General features: G+C 42.3%; 1 protein-coding gene across 1 annotated transcript in view; it reads left to right on the top strand.

The window, feature by feature from the left end:
- Positions 1-10,503: 10,503 nt before the first annotated feature.
- Positions 10,504-24,320, top strand: part of LOC145397543 (immunomodulatory peroxidase-like) — a 29,324-nt gene continuing 15,507 nt past the window's right edge. The window contains exons 1-9 of the mRNA XM_080270613.1: positions 10,504-10,514; positions 10,839-11,004; positions 14,677-14,875; positions 16,315-16,467; positions 17,239-17,366; positions 18,044-18,189; positions 18,644-18,735; positions 19,717-19,839; positions 23,706-23,879. Coding sequence (XP_080126739.1) covers positions 10,504-10,514; positions 10,839-11,004; positions 14,677-14,875; positions 16,315-16,467; positions 17,239-17,366; positions 18,044-18,189; positions 18,644-18,735; positions 19,717-19,839; positions 23,706-23,879 — 1,192 coding nt within the window. The remainder of the gene's footprint in view (positions 10,515-10,838; positions 11,005-14,676; positions 14,876-16,314; positions 16,468-17,238; positions 17,367-18,043; positions 18,190-18,643; positions 18,736-19,716; positions 19,840-23,705; positions 23,880-24,320) is intronic.

The following is a 24,320-nucleotide window of genomic DNA, read 5'->3' as shown; positions in this document are numbered from 1 at the left end:
TAATTGATGACAGGTGTGATTGATAACTGGTGTAACTGATAACACTGATAACAGGTGTAATTGATGACAGTAACTGACAACAGGTGTAACTGATAACAGTAATTGATAACAGGTGTAATTGATAGCAGGTGTAACTGATGACAGGTGTAATTGATAACAGGTGTAACTGATAACAGGTATAATTGATAACAGTAATTGATGACAGGTGTAACTGATAACAGGTGTAATTGATGAGTGGAATAAGCGAACACTTGTGGGATAATATACTGTTTCTCTGCTTATCAATTTTCTCATTTTTCTCCGTCTACTTCTCTCCATAATACTACGTTCAGATCAAAAATTAAAGTTCCGATATATATACCTCTTACTATCTACTGCCCTCTGTCTTCTAAGTCGTGGATGCGTCTCCTTGGTTACTAGTCAAATTCAACCCTCAAATCTGACTACCCTATCAACTCAGCGGAGAGGGGTTAGGAATAAATGCAATGCGTCTCCTTGGTTACTAGTCAAATCAACTCTCCAATACAACTACATCTGGCCATCAAGTGAGCAGAAAGGGGTTAGGGATATTTGCAATGAGTCTCCTTGGTTACTAGTCAAATTAACAATCCAACTGCATCTGGCCATCAAGTGAGCAGAAAGGAGTTAGGGTTCTCTGCCTTGCGTCTCCTTGGTTACTAGTCAAATCATACCCTTTAGTTCCCACCATCTGGCTATAGATAGATAGACAGACAGACAGATAGATAGATATATAGATAGACAGACAGTTAGATGGATATATAGATAGACAAACGGAGGAATATAGATAGATAGAAAGACAGATAGATATAGAAGCAGATAGATAATTGGATAGATAGATAGACAGATAGATAATTTCAGATAGACAGTTCCCCCGTGCCAAAGGGGGGGGGTTAAGTAGGGTCGTATTCAGGGGTTAACCAAGGAGGGGCCGTAAAATTTCACCTATGAGTTTCGTGACTATAAGATGGTAGGCGGAGGATGGTACGCTGTAATTGTCCTCCTCATTCTACCTTTCTCACTGTCCATAGTCTCTTCTCACTGTCTGTCTGTCCGTCCGTTTGTCTGTCTGTCTGTCTGTCTCTCTCTCTCTCTCTCTTTCTCTCTCTCTCTCTCTCTCTCTCTCTCTCTCTCTCTCTCTCTCTCTCTCTCTCTCAAGGAAAATGCATCCAGGCATCTCTCTCTCTCTCTCTCTCTCTCTCTCTCTCTCTCTCTCTCTCTCTCTCTCTCTCTCTCATTCTTTTTGCTTAACTCTCGGCATAAGATTTCTTTCATTTTTCTATCCATCCATCTATCTATCTATCTATCCATCCATCTATCTGTCCATCTACCTATCCATATATCTATCTACCTATCTATCAATCTCTTTATCTACCTATCTATCTATATATCTATCTATCCATCTATCTAACCCTGAAACAAAGCGATATAAATTTCAGACCAAGTACTGAGCTACCGTAATTCCAGTTCACGTGCGACTTAACCTGGCGAGATTAAAAACCAGGTCAAAATATCGGGGCCGGGTCAGAGTGGATGACCCCCCAAAATGACCTTCGCTAATTGGGTCGCTGCAATTGACCTATGACCTCTCAGAATTGACCCAGTTCGCTCAGATGATGTATTTGTATCACATTTTCCCTTTACATTTCCTTCAGTTTCATGTGACTTGAGATTTTCGTCCTTTTGCAGCTTATTTCACGTAGCTCAGTGGAAGAATGATAATGCTACGGCGCTACATCCTTGCCACAGCACTTCTTCGTGACTAGCATTATATTCTAGTGTTCAGATATTCTTATAACTCAGCATTAAAGATGAAGAGTCAGTGAAAGATAATGCTATGGCGCGACATCCTTGCCATAGCACTTCTTCGTGACTAGCGTTATATTCTAGTGTTCAGATCTCTCAGCATTAAAGTTGGAGATGCCAGTTTCACACAGCACTTCTTCGTGACTAGCACTGTATTCTAGTGTTCACATTTTACAACTCAGCATTCAAGATAGAGATGCTACCACTACTACTACTACTACTACAACTACTACTACTACTACAACTAATAATAATAATAATAATAATAATAATGAAACAACAATAACAACAGTATTAATAATAACAACAGCAGCATTCAAAGAGTCCATACCTCCACCAATGTCGAATCCACCCCCAAATATAATCGATTCTCTCTTGCCCCACGGCCCATCCTTCCATAAAATTTCATTGATACTCACAGAGGATTTTTGGAGATATGGTGTGAACAAACAAACAAACAATTCCGGATCACAACTAAAATGTAATCGACTCTTCATTGGGCCATACCCTACCCCTCCAAAAAAAAAAATGAAAATCCGTTCACAACTTTCTGAGTAATTCTGCTCACACACACACACACACACACACACACACACACACACACACACACACACACACACACACACACACAAACGCAGGGGTAAAACAAACACCTGCTGTCGGGGGTAAATAATAAGGTCCAATTCTTCTAAAGCGCCTGCCAAACAGTGAATGTATCGGGGTGAGGTGTGTGTGGTTGACCTCGTGACGACCATCATAGCAGGTCGTGAGGAAATATGGCGTGACTACAGCTACGACCCCCCCACCCCACACCCCCTCCTCCCTCCCTCCGCCACCCCCCATCCCCCTCCTCCCACCAGCACACCTTTCCTTCCCGCCCCTTCTTCATCTCTTCCACTTCCTTTCACTTGCACCTTCACCTTTCCTATCTTCTTTCCTCCACCACGCATGTGGAGGTGTAGGAGGACTACTGGGCCTTGGGTTGGCAACTGCCCCCAAGAAATAGGCCCTGAGCCTTTGCCCAGAGTCGGACACATTAAAAAAAAAAAAAAAAAAAAAAAAAAAAAAAAAACTCCACCTTTCCTCTCCCCTCCACCTACGACCTCCTTCCCCTCCCTCATCACTCCTCCCCCCACCTCCTTTCCCTTTTGTACCTCCTCGCCATTCCCCTCCTCCCCCCAACCTCCTTTCCCTTCCTCCTCCCTTCACACCTCTTCACCTCATCCCACCATAGCTTCTTTCAACACACCTCCCGTCACTTCTACTCCTCCCACCTCCTTCCACCCCCCCCTCCATTCCTTCCACCCCCTCCCCTCCGTTCCCTCCACCTTCCTTCCTTTCTCCCCACCCCTCCACCTCACCGCTAAGGGCCACCATTACCATTGTGTGATTCATGGTTGCTGCCACACCCTCACTCTCTTTCCTCACATAGAAGACGATTATCATGAAGACCCACGATCATCTATAGTCCGTTCAATCGTACCTGGCTGTGAATAGCGTTCCCTTTAAACCCACTACTGACACAAGAACACCTGTAGTCCTTTTAATCCTACCTGGCTGAGATTAGCGTTCCCTTTAAACCCATTACCTGTTACTGACACAAGATCACCTGTAGTCCTTTTAATCCTACCTGGCTGAGATTACCGTTCCCTTTAAACCCAATTACCTGTTAGACACAAGAACACCTGCAGTCCTTTTAATCCTACCTGGCTGAGATTAGCGTTCCCTTTAAACCCATTACCTGTTACTGACACAAGAACACCTGTAGTCCTTTTAATTCCACCTGGCTGAGATTAATGTCCCTTTAAACCCATTACCTGTTAGACACAAGAACACCTGTAGTCCTTTTAATCCTACCTGGCTGATATTACCGTTCCCTTTAAACCCATTACCTGTTAATCAGACAAGAACACCTGCAGTCCTTTTAATCCTACCTGGCTGAGATTAATGTCCCTTTAAACCCAATTACCTGTTAGACACAAGAACACCTGTAGTCCTTTTAATCCTACCTGGCTGAGATTTGCGTCCCATTTTATCCTGTTCTTTCACCCCTTCAGTCCCATAATGCTATCTATCTATTGCCAGACGCCTTAATCCCATAAGGGGTGGCCATAAACAAATCGCCTCCATGTCGCCCTGCTCCCAGCTTACACCCCCCTTTCTCATATACTTCTCCACTCCATCCCTCCATCTCATCCTCGGCCTCCACTTCATTCACATACACTCTCCTCGTCAGTCTCTCACTCTCCACCCTCCCCACATGGCCAAACCACCTCAGTGTGTTTCTCCTAACGCTTCCTATCACATCCATAGTGCATTCCCTGTTTAATTCTCGTTACTAGCCATCCATTATCATCATTTTGGAAGAAAGCGACCTTGAGGAGTAAGACAGAGCTGAAGACTACTTAAGAACCTTCCTAAACTCTCCATCCCCCCAGCTCACACGCCCCTCTCTCATATTGGCCTACCTCTCCACTCCATCCCTCATCCTCGGTCACCTCTCCCTCTCCCCCTCTCTACCTCACTCACTTTCAACCGGTAGAGGTGGCCTGCAGTCCAAACGGACCCAGGTTCAAATCCGGCTGGGGCAGGGAACAGTTTAAGGATTTGAATTTCAATAAATCTGGCTTTACTGATCTACCAGAAGACCCGCCGACATGTCGTAAAAATACCCCCGCTAATACCAATACACCAGTCCTGTATGAGACAGCCCTAGCATGTATTCAATATGGACGGTGGGTGTTAGCGCCGAAGTGGTGACATGTAGAGGTGTATGGTATGTAGGAGGACTGCTGGGCCTTGATAGCAGGCTGTGAAGCCTATGCCCAGAGTCGGACACATAAAAAAAAAAAAAAAAAAAAAACACTCCTCGTTAATATCTCCCTCTCCATTCTCTCCACATGGCCTTTGGTTCCTTCTTCCTTGCATAAAAAGGAGAAAGCTACATAAATACATACATACATAAATACATTCATAAATAATAAATAAAATACGTAAAAGGGGTTACTTGATACACAGGAGTACTTGAAGAATAATACTATCTATCCATCTATCTATCTATCTATCTATTTATCTCCCTATCAATCTATCTACCTTTAGCCAGACGCCTTAATCCCGGAAGGGGTGGCCACAAAAAATCGCCTCCATGTCGCCCTGTCCCCTGCCATTTCGCTGCCCTCCCCCCAGCTCACACCCCTCTCTCATATACCTCTCTACTGCATCCCTTTATCTCATCCTCGGTCTTCCCCTCACTCACATACACTCTCCTCGTTAGTCTCTCATACTCCATTCCAACTCACACCTCCTCTCTCATATACCTCTCCACTCCATCCCTCCATCTCATCCTCGGTCTCCCCTTCCTCCTCTCCCCGCCTCCATCTCACTCACATACACTCTCCTCGTTAATCTCTCACTCATCACGTCCCTATCTCATATACCTCCCTTTTCCATCCCTCCATATCATCCTCGATCTCCCCCTCCCTCTCCCCTCCTCCACCTCACTCACATACACTCTCCCCGTTAATCTCTCACTCGCCTTCCCCTCAGCTCACACGCCCCTATCTCATATACCTCTCAACACCATCCCTCATTCTCAGTCCTCTCCCTCTCTCTCATCCACTTCACTCCCATACACTCTCCTCGTTAGTCTCTCGCTCTCCACTCTCTCCACATGGCCAACCCACGTATAATCCATAAAGCATAAAAATTCACGCACTTTGACACACGAACCATTTATGCGGAAGAAAGGTGAAGGTCACGCGCAGGTGTGCCAATTAACCTGTCCGGATAACAAGATGAATTTCCGGCCAACGTGAAGAGTTGAGATTGTTCCGGTTGGGTGATTTGAGAAGAGAGGGAAATTTGTGTGTTTAAGAATGAGAGAGAGAGAGAGAGAGAGAGAGAGAGAGAGGGAGAGAACCTCACTGTGAAATTTTAGGTCGGGAAATTACGATATATATATATATATATATATATAGATAGATAGATAGATAGATAGATGGATATATAGATAGATAGATAGATAGATAGATAGACATAGATAGATAGATAGATGGATATATAGATAGATAGATAGATAGACATAGATAGATAGATAGATTTTTTTTTTTTTTTTTTTTTTTTTTGCCGTCGGGTAAGGTATGCACTCTCTGAAGTCTGTGGTTTCCTTTTACTTTTATGGTCCACTTAAATATTACAGGTGACCCATTTACATGACAACCTGAATATTCTTCTCTCTCTCTCTCTCTCTCTCTCTCTCCATTCTCAAGGCGTCATCTCCTTGGACATTTTAAACCAACACTTTCCCTTCTAGTACGGCCATGAAGAAAGTTTAAAGCAAAAAAAAAAATAAGAATAAAAATAAGTAAAAAACAACAAAGATGATGGTGAAAGAATATCAAGATGGCGGAAGCTGACGATACCAATATACATATATATATATTTTTGGAAACCACACTATTTTACAGTTTTCCATATATACTGTACTCTCCCCTCCCTCCCTCCCTCCCATATACTCTCTCTCTCTCTCTCTCTCTCTCTCTCTCTCTCTCTCCTTCACCTCCCTTTTTTATATATTATTTTCTGTATCTCGCACGATTTGATCTGTTTGGAAATCTAATATAACTCAGCTTAGTAATGATTTTTTTTAACCCTTCACTGTGCCACATAAATCTCTCATTGCTGTTAACTATTATTATTATTATCATTATTATTATTATTATTATTATCATTATTAAAAGATTAGGAGAAATACACTGAGGTGGTTTGGACATGTGGAGAGAATGGAGAATGAAAGACTGACTAAGAGGGTGTATGTAGGTGAGGTGGAGGGAGGGAGAGGGAGGGGTAGACCGAGGATGAGGTGGAGGGATGGAGTTGAGGGGTATATGAGGGAGGGGGGGGTGAGTTGGGGGGAGGGGAGTCAAATGGTGGGTGACAGAGTGACTTGGAGGCGTTTTGTCTGCGGCCACCCTTTGCGGGATTAGGGCGTCGGGCTATAGATAGATAGATAGATCATTATTATTATTTTTTTACTACTTTCTAAACCGCTTCATTACGATGTCCATTCAATTCTCGTTTTCTATGAAGACCATTTTCTTTACTTTTAGAGATCTCGGTAAAACACGCTTTATTGCTCCCCCACGACCCCCCCCCTCCCTCCCTCCTCCCCCATCATCCCCCCCTCCCTTCTTCCCTCCTTCCATTCACCTCTTCCTCCCTCCCTCCATCTCTCTCCTCCTCTATTTTCCCTCTACCTCCTTCTCTACCTCCTCTCCACCCTTGCGCCCTACCTTCCATTCTCCATCAACCTCTTCCTCTATCCTTCACCTAAACTCCCTCCCTCTCTCTCTCTCTCTCTCTCCATCTCCTTTACCTCCCTTTTCCCTCCTCCCCAGCCTCTCAGTCACACTCTACTCCCTCCCTTTCTTCCTCCCTCCCTTTCTTCCTTCCTCCCTCCCTCCCTCATTTACCTACCTCCATCTTCTCTTTAACTCTCACTCTTTTTCTCTCAAGCCGTCCATTCCCTACCCTGCTCCACCCCTCCTTATTCTATTCCGGTCCATCCCTCCTTCCCTTCACTTCCAATCATCATCATCATCACCACCACCACCACCATCCCTCACACTTCTCCTCCCTCCCTCCATCTCCTTCACTTCCAATCATCATCATCATCATCATCACCACCACCAACCTCCACCACTACCACCACCACCATCCTTCACATCTCTCCTCTTCCCTCCATCCATTTCCCTCCAACCCCTCCATCATCAGTTCACCCTCCAAATCAATGACGTCAAGGATTATTGCTTCAGACACCCCCCCCCACCGTCTTGTGTGTGTGTGTGTGTGTGTGTGTGTGTGTGTGTGTGTGAGAGAGAGAGAGAGAGAGAGAGAGAGAGAGAGAGAGAGAGAGAGAGCACCTCATTGTGAAGCATCATATACATATAAAATTTTAGGTCAGGAAAATACGGTATATATATCAATTTTTTGGCGTCGGAGGTATGCACTCTCTGAATTCTCTGTGGTTTCCTTTTACTTTTATGGTCCACTTAAATATTACAGGTGACCCATTTACATGACAACCTGAATATTCCTCTCTCTCTCTCTCTCCCTTTTCTTTCTTTCTCTTCTCGCATCCCTCTCTCTCTCTCTACTTTACCCCTCCCCCTCTTCCCTTTTCCTTCCTTCTCTTTTCCCACCTCTCTCTCTCTCTCTCTCTCTCTCTCTCTCTCTCTCTCTCTCTCTCTCTCTCTCTCTCCAGGCAATATATGAACTTGACAATTTGTTAAAACACTCCTCTTTTTCTCCTTCCTCCATGCACCTCTTCCTTCCTCCCTCCACCTTCTCTCCAATCATCATCATCATCTCTCCACATTTCTCCTCCTTCCTCCTTCTCTCCCTCCATCTCCAATCATCATCATCATCACCATCATCCCTCCAAATTCCTCTCTCCCTCCAACCCCTCCATCACCAGTTCACCTCCTGTCATCATCATCATCATCATCATCCCTCCAACTCCTCCATCAAAAGTTCACCTCCAATCATCATCATCATCATCATCATCTCTCCAATCCCTCCATCAAAAGTCCACCTCATCATCATCATCATCATCACATTTCTCTTCTTTCCTCCCTCCCTCCTATCATCATCTTCATCACATATCTCCTCTTCCCTCCCTCCTTCCCTCCATCATCACTTCACCCTCCAAATCAATGACGTCACGGGTTGCCTCAGACACGCCCCTCCCCCCCTCCCCCCCTCCTGGACCAAGGCTACCCCCGGCCTCCCCACCGCCTTATGTGTGTGTGTGTGTGTGTGTGTGTGTGTGTGTGTGTGTGTGTGTGTGTGTGAGAGAGAGAGAGAGAGAGAGAGAGACAGCTTACTAGGATGTCCCTCACGTACTCCTGTAAACACATATATAACTCTCTCTCTCTCTCTCAAGGTGACACTTTTGGTCATACACACGCCTCTTTCACACACACACACACACACACACACAAACTTACATACATGCCCCTTTAACACGTGCACATAAGACACATACACACCTTACCTCACACACACACACACACACACACACACACACACACACACACACACAAACCACAGCAATTAAAGAGACGTGAAGTAATCCAGTTAACATACTAACCACTGTCTTGCTCTCCTCCCCTCCCCTCCCTCCCTCCTCCCCCCTTCCCACCCCTCCCTCCCTCCACCCCCTCCCCTCCCTCCCTCTCAAATTCTCTCCCTCTACTCCCCCTCCCTTCCTGTTATCTATCCTCTCCCTTCCCCTTTCCTCCCTTCCCTCCTTCTCCCCCTCCTCTCTACCTCTTTCTTCCCCTCCCTCTCTCTTATTTCCTCCCTTCATATACTTCTTTCTCTCCACTGGCTCCCTTCACCTTCTCTCCCCTCCCTTTCCCTGTCACTTCCCCTACCCTTCCCCTCCCTCCCCAACTTGTTCACTGAGGTCACACACACACACACACACACACACACACACACACACACACACACACACACACACACACAGACCTATATTAATCAAACGCAAGCCTACACACACATACACCTTCACTCTGACACACACACACACACACACACACTACTGCTACGGTGCTATTCTCAGTCTCTATTACAAGCATCATTAACTCCTAAGGCAAGGCCATCTACAGTAATATTCTCTCTCTCTCTCTCTCTCTCTCTCTCTCTCTCTCTCTCTCTCTCTCTCTCTCTCTTCATTTAATTTCCTGTCCATTAATTCTAGTTACCCTGAAAGGGGTTAAGGACATCAGACCAACTTACTTCCCTGACAGCACCTTACAAGAACGAAAAGCCTCCTGTCGCCTCCTAAAACAACTTCCTAAGACACACACACACACACACACACACACACACACACACACACACACACACACACACAGATGCCTCTTTAACATGTGCACATATGGTCTTCGGCTTTCAAAAGAGGGCTCTATCCTTAAACCACTAAAGCCTTTTCACGTTAACTTGGCCCAGATATTTCCTTTTGCAACTTATTTCACGTAGCTCATTGGCAGATTATGACTAAGGCTCGACATTCTTTCCATAGCACTTCTTCATGACTAGCATCTTATTCGTGTTAATCTCTCCTAAAACCACTACAGTTCTTTTACGTCAACCCGACCCAGATATTTCCTTTTGCAACTTATTTCACGTAGCTCATTGGCGGATTAAGGCAAGACTATGGCTCAACATCCTTCCCATAGCACTTCTTCGTGACTAGCATCTTATTCGTGTTAATCTATCCTTAAACCACTATAGTCCTTTCATGTGAACTTGGCTCAGATATTTTCTTTTGCAACCTATTTCACGTAGCTCATTGGTAGATTAAGATAAAACTATGGCTCAACATCCTTCCCATGGCACTTCTTCATGACTAGCATCATATCCCGGGGCTAATCTTTTGCTGCAACTCAGTATTCAAGTTAGAGAGATGGCAGTTTTAGGCCAAGTTAGAGTAAAAAGCGTATAGGCAACTCAGAAAGGAAGAAATTTTAAAGGTGAGTATAACACCATCATCTATAAAATAAAGAGCTAAGTTTGAGATGGCAGCTTTAGGCCAAGTTAGAATAAAAAGGATATAGAAACTTATATATACCGCATGAAAAAAAAAAATGAGGATATAGAACTTAGATATAAATGACAAAAAAGTGAGTATTATGCCATCATCAATAAATTAAATTGCTAACGTGTGGGTGCTAAGTCTTTAAGTCCTTGAGAATATGGCCACGTCTCAGGGCCTGGCTATGCGCTGCCAACTTCTCGATGAAACACTTGAAATGATCTAACTTACACCTTCATTCATGTAAAAAAAAATTGGTGTCTCAGATGTCTTAATGGAGAAAAAATACAATAAAAAAAAATAATAACTCACCTTTAACTCTCCTGAGAGATGGGCGCTGTTAGCAATCCAAAATATAAACAAGAATAATAAAAACAAAACAGACACTCACCTTCATTTCCTTTCCTGACAGATGGGCGCTGTTGGCAATCCTGCTCTTCGCCGGGTTCAACGTTGCCGCTAAGGAGAAAGGCGATAAGTCCAAGAAGTCCGTAGATTCTGGAGCCAAGGCCACGGAGAACGATGAGAGGGACCGGCGTGAAGTGGTCTACGGCAGACACGTCTCTCCCGGCAGTCCTGTGAGCTTCAGATTGGGTCAGAGTGTAGTCCATAGACCCGGAAGGTTGGTAACGCTGATATTCTAGTTTGTAGCAGTTTCTAGTTGACAACACTGATTCTCGAGTTGGTAGCACTACTTCTCTGCAGTGTTTTTCTGTTAGCACTGAATATTTACACTGTCGGAACTACGAACCTTCACTCTTGGTAGGTCTCCTCTCATTCCCAGAATCTGTAAAAAGAGAAAGAGGGAAGGATTACGTGATGATATTTGGATAGGCATTATTCTTCACTAGTTCTAGGGTGTGTGAGAGGAGGAAATTGAAAGTAAATGAGAATAAGAGTAAAGTGATGAAGTGTACGAGGTTGATAGATGGTAGGGGGATGAATATAGTTTTGAATGGTGAGTTGCTTGAGGAGGTAGATTGTTTTAAATATCTAGGGTCACATGTTGCTGTGGATGGAAGAATAGATGCAGAAGTGAAGTTTAGAATAAATGAAGTAGGAAAGGTGCTGGGAGGAATGAAAAAAGTGTTTAAATGTCGTTCGCTTAGAATGGATGTAAAGAGAAGGCTGTATGAGGGTGTTGTGGTACCGACTGCATTATATGGGTCTGAAACATGGAATATGGATGTAGCAGAGAGGAAAAGTTTGAATGTAATGGAGATGAGATGTCTGAGGAGTATGTGTGGAGTGACGCGTATGGATCGGGTGCGAAATGATGAAGTGCGAAGGAGAACTGGAGTTGTTCGGGAGATGGCTGGTAGAGTTGAGCAGAGGGTGTTGCAATGGTTTGGGCATATGGAGAGAATGGATAATGAGCGATTGGTGAAAAAGATAACTAGATCTGATGTGAGAGGTGTAAGGCTGAGAGGAAGACCACGAATAGGATGGATGGACAGTGTGAAGAGAGCGCTGGATGCGAGAGGGATGTCTGTTGAGCACGGAAGAGTGGCTGTGCGTGACAGAAATAAATGGAGAGAAATTGTGAATGAATAAGTGATGACGCAGCCCTGAGGGGATATTCTCCCGCATTTGGTCTGATCAGCTAGTCAGGTCAGGTGCGGGTAAGGGGATGGGTCTGTTATGATGTGGCAGGGGTAAACCAGTTCTGCTGTCGGGCCCTGCTGCGGATGTCACTGATTGCATTGCCCAGTTGACCCTTGTGCGGTGTGGTGCGGTGAGGATCTGTCCGTTCTCCCCTTTGGGGCTAAGATGCGAATGAATGTGTTTGAATGGATGAGTAAATGGAGAGTGAGTCGTCCTGTCTCGGCTACCTCCCTTTCCTTGGGGGAAGCAGCCTAGGTATATAGATAGATAGATAGATAGTTCTAGACAAAAGGATAGTGTGTATATATATGTCTGTATGCACGTATGCCATAATATATATACTGTATATACTCTACCTATATGTATTTATATACACTCTTACCTACTTTCTCCAACCTGTCTTCCTCCCATCTCTCTCTCTCTCTCTCCACATTAAATCCACCTCTCTCTCTCTCCCCCCCCCCCCCAGTGGGCCCTTCAGCGTGCGCCCCCCTTTCTCACCATCTAGTCACTTCTCCGGCCATCGGGTCTTCGCTCCAACCCGCACCTATCATCTCGGGAAGTCGCCAGTAAGTTATATTATACACCTGTTTTATTATTATTTATTTATTTATTTAGCTTTATTATTTCTTTAACTTTATACAGCAATTTTATTATTATCATTATTATTATTATTATTATTATTATTATTATTTGTTTATTTATTTATTTATTATGTAAGAGGGTGGGGGTAGGGAGTAAGGCTGAGAATTTTCCTTATCTTGGGGGTATAAGGGTCAGAATTTTCCTTATCTTGGGGGTATAAGGGTCAGAATTTTCCTTATCTTGGGGGTATAAGGCTTATTTTTCCTTATCTTGGGGGTATAAGGCTGAGAATTTTCCTTATCTTGGGGGTATAAGGGTCAGAATTTTCCTTATCTTGGGGTATAAGGCTCAGAATTTTCCTTATCTCGGGGTATAAGGCTCAGAATTTTCCTTATCTTGGGGGTATAAGGCTGAGAATTTCCCTCTTCTCGTAAGTATAAGGCTCAGAATTTTCCTTATCTCGGGGTATAAGGCTGAGAATTTTCCTCTTCTCATGGTATAAGGCTGAGAATTTTCCTCTTCTTGGGGTATAAGGCTCAGAATTTTCCTTATCTTGGGGTATAAGGCTCAGAATTTTCCTTATCTCGGGGTATAAGGCTGAGAATTTCCCTCTTCTCGTAAGTATAAGGGTCAGAATTTTCCTTATCTCGGGGTATAAGGCTCAGAATTTTCCTTATCTCGGGGTATAAGGCTGAGAATTTTCCTCTTCTCAGGGTATAAGGCTCAGAATTTTCCTCTTCTCTCAGGTATAAGGCTGAGAATTTTCCTTATCTTGGGGTATAAGGCTCAAATTTTCCCCTCTCGATTTTAAACCATATACTTTTCCATCCTAATAAACTTTCTACACTGAGAGGCAAAAAATCAATTAGAAGACTTTTGCAATGGATTTATATATTGCTATTGCACTATTTAAGGTCTGCAAGGGATTTATATATTGCTATTGCACTATTTAAGGTCTGCAAGGGATTCATATATTGCTACTGCACTATTTAAGGTCTGCAAGGGATTTATATATTGCTACTGCACTATTTAAGGTCTGCATGGGATTTATATATTGCTATTGCACTATTTAAGGTTTCCAAGGGATTTATATATTGCCATTGCACTAGTTAAGGTCTTTTGCAAGGGATTTATGTATTGCTATTGCACTATTTAAGGTCTGCAAGGGATTTATATATTGCTACTGCACTATTTAAGGTGTGCAAGGGATTTATATATTGCTATTGCACTATTTAAGGTCTGCAAGGGATTTATATATTGCTATTGCACTATGTAAGGTCTTCTGCAAGGGATTTATATATTGCAATTGCACTTTAAGGTCATATGCAAGGGATTTATATATTGCTATTGCACTATTTAAGGTCTGCAAGGGATTTATATATTGCTATTGCACTATTTAAGGTCTGCAAGGGATTTATATATTGCTATTGCACTATTTAAGGTCTTTTGCAAGGGATTTATATATTGCTATTGCACTATTTAAGGTCTGCAAGGGATTTATATATTGCTATTGCACTATTTAAGGTCTGCAAGGGATTTATATATTGCAACTGCACTAGTTAAGGTCTGCAAGGGATTTATATATTGCAATTGCACTATTTAAGGTCTGCAAGGGATTTATATATTGCTACTGCACTATGTAAGGTCTTCTGCAAGGGATTTATATATTGCAATTGCACTATCAATTTCTGCAACAAGATGACCCGTAAAAATCATATATACAGGTTCCTATTTACACTGCTAAAAGGAGAGGATAAGGAGGAGGATAGATTTTGTCAAGTAATCAATGGTTCAATTCCCCTGCCGGTCTGACTGTTAGATATAGTTTGTTTTGCCTTCGCTCCTAGCCACGGTACCTATAATGTGTCTATCTATCTATCTATCTCTATATGGGTCAATCTGTCTACCTCTCCACATACCTAGCAATCTATCTATCTTATGTATGTCTAATCTATCTATCTATCTATGTCCGTATCTATCTATCCGTCTGTCTAACTACCTATCTATCTATCTGTCTATCTATCAATCCATCACCAACCACTCACTCTTCCATTCCACAGGGTCGCAAATCCACCCCTAAGGCAACTATCCACAAGGGCGTTCCCCACTCCACCTTACGCACCTCCGCCTTCCCCTTCCCCGTCCCCGCCCACCGGCCCGTCACGCCCGCCCACCGCCCCGCCACGCCCGTACACTTTCGGCCGGGACATGGACGCCCACACCAAGGCCCCCATCCTGCCCAGTCTCATGGCTCTGGAGGTGAGTGGTGGTGATGATGATGATGATGATGATGATGGTGATGTGTGTGTGAGTACTAACAGAGGTGACAGTGATGATATGATGAGTGAGGAGGTGACAGTGGTGATGATGATGATGATGATGATGTAGATGTGAGTAATGACAGAGGTGATAGTGATGATGATATGATGAGAAATAAGCGGTAACAATGATGATGATGATGATGATAATGGTGACAGTGGTGATGATGATGATGATAATGGTGACAGTGGTGATGATGATGATGATGATGATGATAATGGTGACAGTGGTGATGATGATGATGAGTGTGAAATAAGAGGTAACAATGATGACGATGATAATGATAATAATAATGGTGACAGTGTTTGTGATGATGATGATGATTATGATGATAATGGTGACAGTGGTGGTGGTGATGATGATGGACTGACGTTATGTATGACACTGATGATGATGATGATGATGATGATGATGATGATGATAGGGAAGATAAGAGACATGTGGATGTAGACTGATGATGATGCTGAATGGTTGTGATGATGGTTAAGGTTGAATCTATAATGGAGACATTGTGATACATGATAAAGATGATGATTATAACAGTACTACTACAACTACTAATACTAATACTACTACTAATAATAATAATAGATGGTGATTTTATTTTTGTAAAAAAATTAAAAAAATAAAATTCAATTATTTTTTATTTTTTCGATTTGATTTTTTTATTTATTTGATTTTTCTGTTTATTATACAGCTAATATTTCAAAAGCAGTAAACTGAATACTGTACACTTCCTGTCCTGTCTGTGCACTGATGGTTCACGGGCCAGAATCCAGCTACACACCTGTTCAAGTGCTGTCTGTACACTGCTGGTTAAGGCTGGGTTGCCAGTGGTAATACACACAGCATACTCCAAGGCTGATTATATTACCACACAGAGAAGTCTTAAGCTGATATTATTATGACATGGCCTTAAGTGACCCAGCACAGCCAGCACAGCCTACCTAGTCTTATGGCTTGGGTTTTTGATTTATGGCTCACTATTTCACATGTACAAATTATTATTTCAATCCTTAGTTACACAAATGTAAAAAATTTTTCTGTCACACAATGTAGCAAATCTAATGGCACCATTCTCCAAAACCTGCTACGTTAATGCTTAAGTATCTGAATAAATGAGCCAACACAAAGTGTTACACAACTTTTATAAGCCTTCAGATTTTATTTTTGTTAACTTTTAGATTTAAAAAATAAAGATTTTTTTTTTTTTTCTCAAAAAATCAATAATTTAATTACATGATTAAGTCAATTATATTTAATCAATGACAACCCTGATAATAATAATAATAAATAAGTAAATAAATAAATAAATAAATGTTACCGGTACTACTACTAAAACCACTACTACTACCCCCCCCCCCCGTCTCCTCCGTCAGGGCCCAGTGGTAAGGGGTGCCCAGGGAGCTACCCGTGCCTGCCCCTGGTCAGCTGCGCCCCCTGCTACACCGAAATTAGGGACCTTCCGGAATTTGCCTGCGCACTTTACGACGGTGGCCCGGGAGCGTGTTGTCCGGGGCAGGAGAATGACCGTGAGTGATTTATTTATCTTAAGAGGCTTTCATCCTGTAACCCTTCTTCCTTAGCGATTTATTCTGGAAACTTAATGATGGAGAATCAATTGTGAGTATGTCTGAATCTCCCTTGAACAGCTACAAAATAATAATAATAATAATAATAATAATAATAATAATAATAATAATAATAAAAATAATAATAATAATAATGATAATAATAATAATAATAACAACAACAACAACAACAACAATAATAATAATAATAATAATAATAATAATAATAAAAATACTCTGTCTCACCATTTGCGTTGAATATTAGTCCTCAAAAGACCCATATGCCATTAAAAATTTCCAGTGTCTCCTAATTCATGGCTGTTACGAATCCTGAATATTTTTTTTACTGTAAGAAAGAAGGAACCCAAGGCCACTGCTGGTAGGGAACAGGATTTTTAGACACGGAAACGATGTGCTAATATAATGACCTGATTCTTTCACTTATCCTTCGCTTGGTCAATAGGCAAGATTCTAGACTTCTTCTCCTCTTTCATAGGCAAGATTCTGAAGCCTCCCTCTTCTTCCCTTCCTTCATAGCCTCCCTCTTCTTCCTCTCCTTCATAGCCTCCCTATTCTTCCCTTCCTTCATAGCCTCCCTCTTCTTTCCTTCCTTCACAGCCTTCCTCTTCTTCCCCTCCTTCATAGGCAAGATTCTAAAGCCTCTCTCTTCCTCCCTCTTCTTCCCCTCCTCCATAACCAAGATTCTAAAGCCTCCTTCTTCCCCTCCTTCAGCGAGAACCCAGCGCCTCTTCACGGAGCCGCAGTTACAGGTAGCGGCAATGAACTTCGCCTCTGATGTGATTGACGAGGCGGGCAGGGCAGCGCTGTGGCAATTGACTGAGAGAGATTTACTAGAGAATGTGAGTCGGTATATAATGTTTTTGGTTATATCTTCTCTACCTATCTATCCATCTATCTATCTATCTGTCTGTCTATATATCTATCTGCCTGTCGATCTATCCATCAATCGGTCTATCTGTCCGCACTGTGACAATTGACTGAGAGATTTACTGGAGAATGTAAGTTGGTCATGTTTCTGATTATATTTGCTCATCTATCTATCTGTCTATCTACCTGTCTATGTCTATCTATCTATCTACCTGTCTATGTCTATCTATCAATCTATCTGGCTATCTATCTATCTATCATGGCTCACTGTGGAAACTAATCGAGAGGGACCTGTCAGAGAATGCGAGTTGATAATGTTTCTGATAACACTTGCTCTCTATATCTATCCATCTATCTATCTTTCTGTCTATTTGTCCGTCCATCTATCTATCTATTTATCTATCATGGTTCACCGTGGCAGATGACTGAGAAATTTGTTGGAGTTAATATTGTTTTTGGTGATATTTGCTCCATCTGTGTGTGTGTGTGTGTGTGTGTGTGTGTGTGTGGCAATTGACTGAGAGGTACTTGTTGGAAAACGTGAGTTGATGGGTGATATTCTCTCTCTCTCAGGTAATGTACGTTGGAATAATGTTTTGGTGACTCTCTCTCCCTCTCTCTCTCTCTAATCCCCCCCCCTTCTCCACAGTCACTACAACAACGCAACATCGAAATAGTGGACGTCCGCTCAGCTGAATATGCACATCTTCAGTTTTTCAAAACTAACCCACGAGCGACAGGTGAGGCAAGGAAAGGCCTCATCAATGTTGGTGCCGGGGACTACCTGGTGACGAGGTAGGTTGAAGGAAATGTATATATATATATCTATTTATCTATCTGTCTGTTTGTCTATCTGTCTATGTCTATCTATATCTTTATCTGTCTATCTATCTATATACAGTATCTATCTATTATGTATCTATCAATCAATCAATCTATCTAACTATCGATATGCCTTTCTATCTATCTGTCTCTGTCTACCTGTCTATCTATCTAGAGTATCTATGTCTATCTATCTACCTGTCTATGTATTTATCTGTCTGTTTATCTATCTATATACAGTGTCTATCTATCTATCTATCTATCAAGTTGTTTGTTTATACTGTATGTACCTAAGTATGCCTACCTAATCTACTGCTAAACATAATCAGAGTATCTACTGCTATTTAACATATCTATTTCTATCTACCTACCTATCTATCTACCCATCTATCTTGCTCTCTCTCACTCTCAACTCTCCACCTCTCAGGTTCCGCCTCAACTCACTGGAGGCGGCGTACGGCTTGCAGCAAATCTCCCTCAAAGACACAATCATTGAAGATGCGTGTCCGACCATTCCCAGTAAGACAGGATAAGTATTTTTACCACCCTGTATTCTTAACCTTTCGTAACCCCTTTTCCTAAGCGATTTATTCTGTACATATCTCATTCTAAGCTTTCTTCCTTTATCACCTCATTCTATGCCTTCTTCCTGTTATCTTTGTCATCACCTTAAGCCTCCTTCCTCTGTTATCACTTCCTTCTAAGTCTTCTCTCGTAACTCCTCCTCTTTAGTGATTTATTTTGTACATATCTCATTCTAAGCTTTCTTCCTTTATCACCTTATTCTATGCCTTCTTCCTGTTATCTTTGTCATCACCTTAAGCCTCCTTCCTCTGTTATCACTTCCTTCTAAGTCTTCTCTCGTAACCCCTCTTCCTAAGCGATTTATTATTTACATATATCACTTTAAACCTTCCTTCCTTTGTCATCACCTCATTCTAAGTCTTCCTTTATTATCATTACAGCCACTGAGACTTATTTCCATCAAATTAATAACTAATATTTTTTCAACTTTATTTTTTCTTAACTTCTCCTGGTATAGGCTATTTTTTTTTTATATATTCTTACTCTCATTTTTTTTATTTTGTCTATTTTTGATTTATTTTTTTACTCCTGGTTCCTCTTTTTAAATTTCTCTATTATTTCCTTTTTTACTTTCTCTGTTTTACTTATTTTTTTATTTTTTCACTTTCTCTATCTTTTTATTTTTTTACTTTCTCTATCTTTTTATTTTTTTACTTTCTCTATCTTTTTATTTTTTCACTTTCTCTATCTTTTTATTTTTTTACTTTCTCTATCTTTTTATTTTTTCACTTTCTCTATCTTTTATTTTTTTACTTTCTCTATCTTTTATTTTTTTACTTTCTCTATCTTTTTATTTTTTTACTTTCTCTATCTTTTTATTTTTTCACTTTCTCTTTTTTTTTCATTTTTTATTTTATTTATTCTTTTTTTTTTACTTTATTCTCTTTTTCATTAATTTTCTTTTTTTTATTTCAGCGTGTGAGGAGAAAGACAGATTTTATCGCACGATCGACGGGTCTTGTAACAACCTTGAGAATCCGCGGTGGGGAACTGCAAGCACCCCCTTCCAGCGATTATTGCCCCCACAGTACAGCGATGGTGAGTGATAGATAGATGGATGGATAGATAGATAGATAGATAGACAGGATAATGCCCCCACAGTACAGCGATGGTGAGTGATAGATAGATGGATAGATAGACAGACAGGATAATGCCCCCACAGTACAGCGATGGTGAGTGATAGATAGATAGATAGATAGACAGACAGGATAATGCCCCCACAGTACAGCGATGGTGAGTGATAGATAGATAGATAGACAGACAGACAGGATAATGCCCCCACAGTACAGCGATGGTGAGTGATAGATAGATGGATAGATAGATAGATAGACAGACAGACAGGATAATGCCCCCACAGTACAGCGATGGTGAGTGATAGATAGATAGATAGATAGATAGATAGATAGACAGACAGACAGGATAATGTCCCCACAGTACAGCGATGGTGAGTGATAGATAGATAGATAGATAGATAGATAGACAGACAGACAGGATAATGCCCCCACAGTACAGCGATGGTGAGTGATAGATAGATGGATAGATAGATAGAATGGCAGACAGATAGACAGATGCAGTTGGAGTCTGCTAACATTTTCTTCCTGTGAATATTGTCGCCACAGTGCAGTAATGGTGATAGATAGATCGATAGATAGATAGACTGGCAAATGGGCTGACAGACAGACAGACAGATTAGCAGATAGATAGATATGTGCAGTGGGGGGTTGCAAATACTCCCTTCCAAAGCATATTGCCCCCTCAGTAGAGCGATGGTGAGTGATAGATAGACGGATTGATAGATAGACAGACAGATAGATAGATGGATGGATGGATGGTTAGAGAGTTAGACTGAGATAGATATGGACAGACGATATACTCACAGATACATCACAGGAAGTATTTATCGTAACGTCAGCTAATGGTACGGTTAAGAATTATTAACTGTACCGCCAGACGATTTTGTACCGCCGTGAGATCCTGTAGACTGCTTTCACATGACGGAACTGGGTCACCCTCAGAACTTAAACACTGAGTCGTGGTTGCATGAGCCTTTATGAGCCTTAGTTATGAGGTAGGAATGTGTTTCCTTGGTTACTATTCACAATTATGAACACCCCAATCTATCTGACATGTACCCTCCAATCTATCTGACACGTACCCTCCAATTTATCTGACACCCACCCTCCAATCTATCTGACATGTACCCTCCAATCTATCTGACATGTACCCTCCAATCTATCTGACATGTACCCTCCAATCTATCTGACATGTACCCTCCAATCTATCTGACATGTACCCTCCAATCTATCTGACATGTACCCTCCAATCTATCTGACATGTACCCTCCAATCTATCTGACATGTACCCTCCAATCTATCTGACATGTACCCTCCAATCTATCAGACATGTACCCTCCAATCTATCTGACATGTACCCTCCAATCTATCAGACATGTACCCTCCAATCTATCTAAACCCTCCAATCTATCTGACATGTACCCTCCAATCTATCTGACATGTACCCTCCAATCTATCTGACATGTACCCTCCAATCTATCTGACATGTACCCTCCAATCTATCTGACATGTACCCTCCAATCTATCTGACATGTACCCTCCAATCTATCTGACATGTACCCTCCAATCTATCTGACATGTACCCTCCAATCTATCAGACATGTACCCTCCAATCTATCTGACATGTACCCTCCAATCTATCAGACATGTACCCTCCAATCTATCTAAACCCTCCAATCTATCTGACATGTACCCTCCAATCTATCTGACATGTACCCTCCAATCTATCTGACATGTACCCTCCAATCTATCTGACATGTACCCTCCAATCTATCTGACATGTACCCTCCAATCTATCTGACATGTACCCTCCAATCTATCAGACATGTACCCTCCAATCTATCTGACATGTACCCTCCAATCTATCAGACATGTACCCTCCAATCTATCTAAACCCTCCAATCTATCTGACATGTACCCTCCAATCTATCTAAACCCTCCAATCTATCTGACATGTACCCTCCAATCTATCTGACACGTACCCTCCAATCTATCTGACGTACCCTCCAATCTATCTGACATGTACCCTCCAATCTATCTAAACCCTCCAATCTATCTGACATGTACCCTCCAAACTATCTGACATGTACCCTCCAATCTATCTGACATGTACCCTCCAATCTATCTGACATGTACCCTCCAATTTATCTGACATGTACCCTCCAATCTATCTAAACCCTCCAATTTATCTGACACGTACCCTCCAATCTATCTGACATGTACCCTCCAATCTATCTGAACCTTCCAATCTATCTGACATGTACCCTCCAATCTATCTGACACGTACCCTCCAATCTATCTGACGTACCCTCCAATCTATCTGACATGTACCCTCCAATCTATCTAAACCCTCCAATCTATCTGACATGTACCCTCCAAACCATCTGACATGTACCCTCCAATCTATCTGACATGTACCCTCCAATCTATCTGACATGTACCCTCCAATTTATCTGACATGTACCCTCCAATCTATCTAAACCCTCCAATTTATCTGACATGTACCCTCCAATCTATCTGACATGTACCCTCCAATCTATCTGACATGTACCCTCCAATCTATCTGACATGTACCCTCCAATCTATCTGACATGTACCCTCCAATCTATCTGACATGTACCCTCCAATCTATCAGACATGTACCCTCCAATCTATCTAAACCCTCCAATCTATCTGACATGTACCCTCCAATCTATCTAAACCCTCCAATCTATCTGACATGTACCCTCCAATCTATCTGACACGTACCCTCCAATCTATCTGACGTACCCTCCAATCTATCTGACATGTACCCTCCAATCTATCTAAACCCTCCAATCTATCTGACATGTACCCTCCAAACTATCTGACATGTACCCTCCAATCTATCTGACATGTACCCTCCAATCTATCTGACATGTACCCTCCAATTTATCTGACATGTACCCTCCAATCTATCTAAACCCTCCAATTTATCTGACACGTACCCTCCAATCTATCTGACATGTACCCTCCAATCTATCTGAACCTTCCAATCTATCTGACATGTACCCTCCAATCTATCTGACACGTACCCTCCAATCTATCTGACGTACCCTCCAATCTATCTGACATGTACCCTCCAATCTATCTAAACCCTCCAATCTATCTGACATGTACCCTCCAAACCATCTGACATGTACCCTCCAATCTATCTGACATGTACCCTCCAATCTATCTGACATGTACCCTCCAATTTATCTGACATGTACCCTCCAATCTATCTAAACCCTCCAATTTATCTGACATGTACCCTCCAATCTATCTGACATGTACCCTCCAATCTATCTGACATGTACCCTCCAATCTATCTGACATGTACCCTCCAATTTATCTGACATGTACCCTCCAATCTATCTGACATGTACCCTCCAATTTATCTGACATGTACCCTACAATCTATCTGACATGTACCCTCCAATCTATCTGACATGTACCCTCCAATCTATCTAAACCCTCCAATCTATCTGACATGTACCCTCCAATCTATCTGACATGTACCCTCCAATCTATCTGACATGTACCCTACAATCTATCTGACATGTACCCTACAATCTATCTGACATGTACCCTCCAATCTATCTGACATGTACCCTCCAATCTATCTGACATGTACCCTCCAATCTATCTGACATGTACCCTCCAATTTATCTGACACGTACCCTCCAATCTATCAGACACGTACCCTCCAATCTATCTGACAACACCTGGGCATCAATTGAACTGGGAGGGGTTAGGTATCTTTGTCAGGTGAAAGCAAACAGACTATAAGAGTGACTGGGTTAACTTGTATCCTTGTCTCCAATTGCCTAGGTCTACTTCGTCCCCGTGAGAGTCGTCTAGGCGGCCCCCTGCCCTCGGCCCGTGTGGTGTCCCTGAGCCTGGTGCCTGACGTGGACAACCCGCACCCTGACCTCACCCTCTCCATCATGCAGATGGGACAGTTCATCGACCACGACCTCACACACACGCCCATCTTCAGGTTCGGTGAGTAATTTCAGAGGCACAGCCAACACGCATATCCTCAAATATCAACGCAATCTTAAGGCTGCTAGACTCATTCCAGTGCCTAGTAGCAAGGCCTCAACCACGCCGATATTCACATCTTTCCTTCAGTGAGTGACTGTGGAGCAACAACCACGATAGGCATCCTTATGTTTCTTGTAACCCAAGAAACCATTTACAACGCCGGGTGGTAATCATATAACTAAATAATGGGATACTGTGGAGCCTACAATAATGCCTCTTATACAAGAGGGACATGCAAATGCGGCGTCCATTTGGGAACCAAACCTCCACACTCTTCCTCGTGTGTCAGTGTGGTGAGGCACCGTCTGCTGCAATGGAACATCGGTTCACTGCATGAAATGGCACTGCACGGGCGTTATAGGTCTGTTCGGCCAGACAGACGAGCATTAACTAAAACCA

This window comes from Coenobita brevimanus, chromosome 41 (assembly GCF_032717465.1).
Source record: "Coenobita brevimanus isolate Jiangsu-jjx chromosome 41, ASM3271746v2, whole genome shotgun sequence".
In the NCBI taxonomy this organism is placed as follows: Eukaryota; Metazoa; Arthropoda; class Malacostraca; order Decapoda; family Coenobitidae; genus Coenobita; species Coenobita brevimanus.
Note: the sequence above shows the minus strand (reverse complement) of the source record. Positions and strands in the feature narration are given on the sequence as shown.